Consider the following 7,811-nt stretch of genomic DNA (forward strand, 5'->3'; position numbering starts at 1 on the left):
TGATAAAAGTCCAACAAGAAAAACTACATTCAAAAGCTGTAATTCAAAAACCTACATAGCTACTAGCTTATACATTCAAATCCAAAACACAAACCACTATTTTTTTATATATATTAGTCCTAATTAAGTAGTAAAAACTAGGTGATACACAAATTAATCTACAAAATTAGAAGAAAACTATAGCCTACATAATGGAACAAGCATTAGGATTTTCATCACTAAACATTGTAGTAAACTTCTCATGAGGAGCATTAGGACTAGGAAGAGCTTGAAATACATTCTTAACATACCCTGATGGAGCCTTCTTGTCATAAGCTTGAGCTACATAAGGATATGCCACCAAATTGTATGGAACATATGGCCAAAATTCTGCTCTTTTTCCTGTACTTTTTACTTTCTTTAATACCTTGTTTGGCTCTACATACCCACTCACCACTACTCTGCTTTGCTTTCTGTTTACTTCCACAGTTTTCACACCTGCAACCAAACACATCACAAGGTTTATTTGACTTAAATTAAGAGATTTATTTGACATAGAGACAGAAATTTTGATATCTAATTGACTTTGTAATTTATTTGATTCTAAATCTAATTGACTTTGTAATTTATTTGATTCTTAAACACCAGTTCGAAGGATAGGTTGATCCTTTTCTCGATATTTGATGTACCGAAAAAAGTATGGATAGGTTGATCCTTTTCTCGATATTTGATGTACCGAAAAAAGTATTAATTAATAGTAAGATTATTTAGTTTACTGTGAGATTCTGAATTCAAATTTTTTACATTTATATTAAAGCAGAATTCTCTCTTTAATACACATTTAGTCAATTTTAAAAGGTTATCGTCAATGTCGCACCAAAAAAAGTTGTGATATTATATCTATGAAATATATAAAATAATAACAACTAACTATATTGTGTTTGGTTGGCTACATTTATTATGGTAGTGGAAAAGTATGAGTGGGTTCAATTATAAGAGATGGAAATAAAACATTGTGTCGTTTTCTTGTCAATAAAGGTAGCTGCAATAGTAGTTTATTATTCGTTTTTACTGGTTTCAAACAGGGTTAGTTTGGACTGAAGTGATGAATTTGTGCTTGATATGTAAAATGAAATAGCAAAAAGTGTATCTGAAAATAGTAATAATATGTCTGCAACAATAAGATTATGATGTCAGAATTTGTAATAAAAGAACATAGTCAATTACATTGTTATGTCTCTTCCATTTCCACAATACCAGGGAGCTTTTTTCTTTGACTTCATTTAAGGAAAACAATTTATTTGGGTAAATTTTTATTTTGTTCATTATGAAATTTGCCTGCTTACATTTTGGCCAACAAGAATTGGCCAGAAAAATAGAAGAAAATGTTTTATGAAAACACTAAAAGAGTTAGAGAAACAGAACGATCTTAAACTAAGATGAAGAAATTAAGAATATCATTCATAGAATTTTATAATTTTAGAAAATAATTTTAAGAATAGAAGCGAAATATCGAAACATAAAACTCGACAAGTATCTATACAAGTAATTGATTTAGGTGGTTATTATATTTTATTATTTTTCGTTTGATTATCGAATTTTAAAATGTTTAAGATGTTTACCGTATTATAATTTATAATTTTAATAATTCCAACAAGTTTATAGTAAAATCCGACAAATTTATAGCTACATGGCAGCCGGTTTGTATTTTAATTTTCTCTTATAACCCCGCGAACATGAGACAATTCAAACCTCTTTCGCATGTCACCTTTTTTATTCTCATAAATTTGTAATTTCAGAATAAAACCCGGCTGCCATAGCATAAACTAGATTTCAGAAGACAAAGAAGTTGATAATATAGAAGCAAAACCTTTGATGTTGGAGACAGCATTTTTAACTCTTCTTTCACAGCCATCGCAGTCCATTTTCACTTTGATTTCAACTGTCTGAAAAATAAAATGTTAATATAAATAGTTAACGAGTGATCAAACAAAGCTTATATATATATATATTTGGAGAAAATAATTAATTAACAGATCAGATGAAAAAGAAGAAACCTGCATTGGCTTTCGCTTCCTCTTTTTTCCGGCATAGGTGAACAAATCAGAAATGTAATCCGATAGATTATCGAGAGCTCCCATGTTCTTACTCACAGAGTTTGAAGAAGAGAAAAAAAAATATTAGGTATAGAGAAGAGAGAAATGGAAATAAATGTAGCGTATTGGTGTGTGTATATATATAAGTAATAAGAAGATTAAAATATATACTATATTACTTATATGATTGATGTGAAGAGGAACCGTGTTGGTTCAACTTTTTTTTAATCTAAAGATAATGACTTGTGTCCTCCACTCCTTATTATGCCATTACCATCTTCAAAATATCAACCCGCCGAAAATACTTTTAAAATTTAAAATAAAAGTTATATATTTATTTCTATATACTCCTTTTGTTTTATTATTGTCTATTTAAACAAATACGATTATAATAAAATTAGTATTTCTTGTTAATATAAGTTAAAAAAAATAGTATTTGCAACTTTACCTCAAATCGACAATTAATTCGATGAATGTGATTGTGCATAGCTAAATATTTTCCGCAAGCCAAACTCCATAAAGTGTGGAAATACGTGGCTTGTGGGCAAATGTTTTCCCGGCCGTCAATTAATGATTATTTTTATTATTTTTAATCGTCTATTTTTATTCTTTAGTCACTAATTCTTTTTCTTTATTGATCTTGTTTTTATTTTATTAAGATTCCTCATTAAAATCTAAGGTCAAAGTCTACTTTCCGCAAGTAATCTACACTATTTGAGTGAGGAGGTTCAAAGTGTCGTTTCATAGTTAAAACCTTCTTATTTACCATGGTCTAAATTTCTTACTATTTATTTTGCTGAAAAGTTAATATTATGATTTTAAGTTTAAAAATAATTACATAATTAAATGGAACGAAAATTTATAGTGTTGATTATCTGTTTTGGTGCTTGATTTAGAAAAAAATATGAAGGCACACGCTTAACACAACTAGGCTAGCTCTAGGCATTTGCTGGATTTTGGTTCAAAAAGTTAAAAAAATGTAAAAAATATAGCTGTTTGGCCGTACATGACAGGTTAATGGGGAGCTGTTTCCTTGCTCTATATTATCTTTAGCCCTAAGAAAAGCAACTATTTGTTGCGTTTCTTTTCATTTCTGACCCTACTCCTTGTCGTTTCATGTGTTTTCTGTAATGAACTCACAAAAGGAGCAATCATGGACGACGATAATACTATGGCTATGTTTGGTTCATGGAATGAAATAGCGTACAATAAAATAGTTATTTCATAAAAAATGGAATAGCTATTCTTTAATTTTTAAGAAGAGTACTTGTTCCACAAAATCATAAAATAGTAATTCTTTGGAATACTTATTTCATGAACCAAAATAAAAAATTGTCATTCTATAAAAAATAGTTATTCCATTTCGCACCTATTCCATGAACCAAACATGGCCTATAATGTGAATTATTCAAATAATGGATTTATAGAAATTCCAAATAATATTTACAGGGGTGTTTGCAAATAAATCTCAATATTTTATTTTTATACCGATTCAATGCTAATGTTCAAAATGTTACGAAACAAATCTCAACTTCTTTTTATTTTTGTAATTTGTAGTTTAAACCATTTTCCGACAACTTTATGCATACGTGACAGTCATCTAAATACATATTAAATCTCATCACTTTACAAAAATTCAAATAAAATTCTAATTTTTTGTATTTTTGCACTTTGTAATCTTAAAAAAAGAGATAAACCGCCGGAAAACTGATTGAGACTACAAATTGCAAGAAATAAAAAGTTGAAATTTATTTCGTAATGTTTTGAATGTTGGGATTAAATCGCTGTAAAAGCAAAACATTGCGATTTATTTTGCCAGTAATCCATATTTATATCATGTGAGTGTTTTTTTTTCAATTTTTCATAATTGTTTATTTTTATTTGCTTAAACTAAATGTTTTTGTTATAAATAATAATGTGTGTTATTTTTATTAAATAAAAAATAAAAAATGTAAAAAGTAATTATACTATTTAAGATCATTTAATATATCAACAACAACAATAAATTAGGTCTCGCCTAAATCTGTTTATGGGTTTGGATACCCGCCCAGACTCGGTCTTTCGAGTTGGGCTTTGACAATAATTTTTTTATCCTAAATCCGGTCCGAGTTCGAATCCGAAAAAGCCGGCTATTTTATGGGCGGGTTCAGACTTTTATTTTTATAAAATTTTCATGTAAACCCGGCCCAAACCCGTAAAAATATAGTATTAGAAAACCCGAATCTTACGGGCTGTATAAAAAATTAAAAAGCCCAACTCGAGCCTGACCCATGAACAGATCGCCAAATAAGTATCAATTATCAACTACCAACTAAAACTATTAGCTATTAACGACAGTTGAACTAAACAGAATTACATATTTATACAATAATACTAATTGTATACCCTCTCCATTAAATCACTATATCTTTTACTCAACTAAAAATTGTATTAGTTTAAGTATTATATAATACATTATTTTGTTGATTTTTTTTATTATTGGTAGCTCTAATTTAAATTAATAAATTTTAAAATTTATTATTTTTAAAAACTATAACTTTTAAAATAAAAAATAAGCATTATATTAAAATTAAAACTCAAAATAATTAAAAATTAAATTAAATAAAAAATACAAGAGAATACTCCATTAATAATAATTCTTATACTAAAAAAATAAAAAATAAATAAAATAAATATTTTTTATAAATTAAATTTTTTAAAAATATTACGTTGAACCTCTCTATCATATAGATGTATTTAATTAAAAATGTATTCGTGGATAATAAATTTATGTATAGCTCTACACATTTTAAAATTTCTCTATAAATTAACAAAAAGAGGTTCCCATTAATTTCTTGGAGGTGAAGTTTGTATGATGTTTTGTTTCTGAATATGTAAACGGTTGGAAATTAAATTATTTGGAGTCCATCTGTCCTTCATCATTGTTAAGGTGAAAAATGTTTGATTTGATCCATATCCAGCTCCTGATTTGATCCATATCCAGCTCCTGATTACACGTTTATACGCGGCGTTTAGTTGTCTTCTGCCTTGTCAAGTTGTCATGTCATATATATATACTCATAATTTACTAGTAATGTTTTTCTTTTGAACAAAGGGCGCCCCCTAAACTTATAACACGGGGTCATCTAACCCAATTTATACTTTTTTGAACAACTAACCCCAAAACTCTTCAATTTTGGGTCAAATAACCCATAATTATATTTTTTAAAATGTGTAAAATATAAATCGGAGGCGATAGATGCAAAAAGGTAATTAGATATTTCCCTAATTGTTGCGATATAATTATTCTAAATCTATTTTTTAAAATAAAAATATAAATTATGGGGTTATTTGACCCAAAAATGAAGAGTTTTGGAATTAATTGCTCAAAAAAGTATAAATTGGGTTGGATGACCTCGTGTCACATGTTCAGGGGGCGCGTTGACCCTTTGTTCTTTTTCTTTTCCAATCTTTTATTTTTTTTGAAATTTCTTTTCCAATCTTTTAAATCAGAAAATAATACAACTTATTTGCTGATAATTAGCAGACTTCTGATTCTTCTCTATATGATCAATTAAAAAAATCCAAACCTATTAAAAATCAAATAACTATGGAATGGAGAGCTACGAACGTCGACTTTAACATCGTACGTCAAAATAACAAAATTTATAAACGGAAATGTAGCTAGAAAATACAACTAAAATGGAAAAGATATACTATTTCCTTGTATGGTATGGAAAAGTAAAATTATGAAAATTAAGGAGGTCAATTATTTTTAATAAATTAGTTGAAGCCTATTTATGCAAATAAATTAAAAATAAGTGGCGGGTAAAAAGAAAAAAATAATGAAAGAGTTAAATAGAATACGATTTTGCAATCTCGGCTTGTAGTGCTAAACCCATCCAATTACTCATCTATTTCTACATTTCTACATTTCTACATTTATGCATATCACTATCTCTAGTTCTTAATTTTCTGATTTTCAATATATATATATATATATATATATATATATATATATATAAAACCGACATTAAGCTACTAAAAAGATGAAATAGTAGAGTTAAAATAGAAGACGAATTTGCAATAAAAATGAAAATAAAATATGAAGAAGAATATTGTTAGGCTCATTGATAATTATTGGGTTTCTTCTAGTATTTTTCATGTGAAAATGACTTGCATCTAATCCAGACTTCATAACTAGTATATTATTCACAAGTTTTAAGATTTTTCTTTTCATAAATGCAATAATACAATGGTGCTCATTTTCTTATAATTAATACGATAATTTGAAATTCCAATAGAAAGAAAAGTTTTGGGGCATTATAATTAGATGCATGATTGAATAGTGTAAGGCAACTAGGCAGAGTTAGTTGGCGATTTGGTAAACGTCTTTGTTTCATTTTTCTTTTGTTTTTAATTAGCTCAGCTGCATGAGTATGACATCGTCTTATGCTTATAGCTTTCCATGCATATACCAAAGTCTTTCTATTGCATCAATAATACTACAAATTAGGACTATAAAATTAATCTTGAAGGAGTATATAAAAGAAAAAATATTTAGAAGAACTAATAATAATTATAATAAAGTTCAAAATTTAAAGGGATTTTTTATAAAAAAATAAAAGTGCAGGGATCACCCTCTAAAATATTACCGTCCCTATAGTGATAATAATATTTCAATTCGATATAAGAGTTTCAGATTCGGTTTCACTCTTTATAAAAATGAAATAACACACACATCATTGTTATTAATTATTTTTACCAAAACGGGCCATGCAGATTAGTTAATACTCACAAACATATATTTCATATTTTTAGAATATTGATGTAATACAATTTATGCAAAAAAAAAATCCTCATTCATTCATTCATCATATGCTTGTTTGAATATGACTTCATGTTTGTGTTAATTCATTATTGTTCTATAGATACTTGTTTTGGTTCAATTTTAATTTTAATTTAGTTTTTAATTCAAAGCAAATAAGAAAAATAAGAATTTTGCCATGTTTTGAAGATGCTGTTGTTAGAATTCCATTTTAATTAAATTTACAAATTAGGCTAATATTTTCTATTTAATTTCAGTTTTCCAAATTTTATTCAAAAAACAAAATCATGCAAGCTTCCCAATAATTTATGTCAAAGTTAAATTAGTGGTGGACATTTCCAGTAATTATCTGTCATCAGAAAATCATGCATGCCCTGCTATTTTTTTTTTAAACTCTTTTTAAAAAAAAATAGGTCAATTCAACTCATTAGGGTAGAGATGAAACATAAAAATCAAAAATAGGGTACAATTGAAAATTTTCCTAGGTCATTGTATAAATGAAAAAAAATTACAAGGTGGGTGGTTTTTAAGTAATTAGTCCTTAAAGGAGTAATGTGGAGAAATTTTTTTATCATCATAATTATTTTTAAGAATTACATTTTAATTATATCAAATTGATTTTGATTATTATCACATACAAGTCATTGAACCATTATTGTTTTTCTTGTGTTTGCCTTTCTTTAATCATTCGGATACATTTGATTACAGTGTGTCATCATTCAAAGACCGTCATGTGAATAAAATTTATGTTCTATTCAATTAGAAAGATCGAGTTGGCTACAATTAAAATAAAATCTTTTAAATTAAGTTATAATTAATAAAATAAAAAAACTACTAAGTATTAATAAAAACGATAAATATTTGAAATTATTTAGTCATTAGGCCCGATTTAAATCCAAAACCTATACCACATAAAATCAATAAATATT

At 27.1% G+C, this 7,811-nt stretch overlaps 1 protein-coding gene across 1 annotated transcript; it reads right to left on the bottom strand.

Moving 5' to 3' along the window:
- LOC126679822 (heavy metal-associated isoprenylated plant protein 20) lies at positions 1-2,206 on the bottom strand. Its single transcript, XM_050374827.2, has 3 exons — positions 2,037-2,206; positions 1,850-1,925; positions 1-477 (listed from the first exon to the last, which is right to left on the bottom strand). The coding sequence occupies exons 1-3, from the start codon at positions 2,118-2,120 to the stop codon at positions 185-187; spliced, it is 453 nt and encodes a 150-aa protein (XP_050230784.1). The 5' UTR covers positions 2,121-2,206; the 3' UTR covers positions 1-184.
- Between the last annotated feature and the right edge of the window lie 5,605 nt (positions 2,207-7,811).

The sequence above is a fragment of the Mercurialis annua genome, linkage group LG5, assembly GCF_937616625.2.
Source record: "Mercurialis annua linkage group LG5, ddMerAnnu1.2, whole genome shotgun sequence".
NCBI classification, from domain to species: domain Eukaryota; kingdom Viridiplantae; phylum Streptophyta; class Magnoliopsida; order Malpighiales; family Euphorbiaceae; genus Mercurialis; species Mercurialis annua.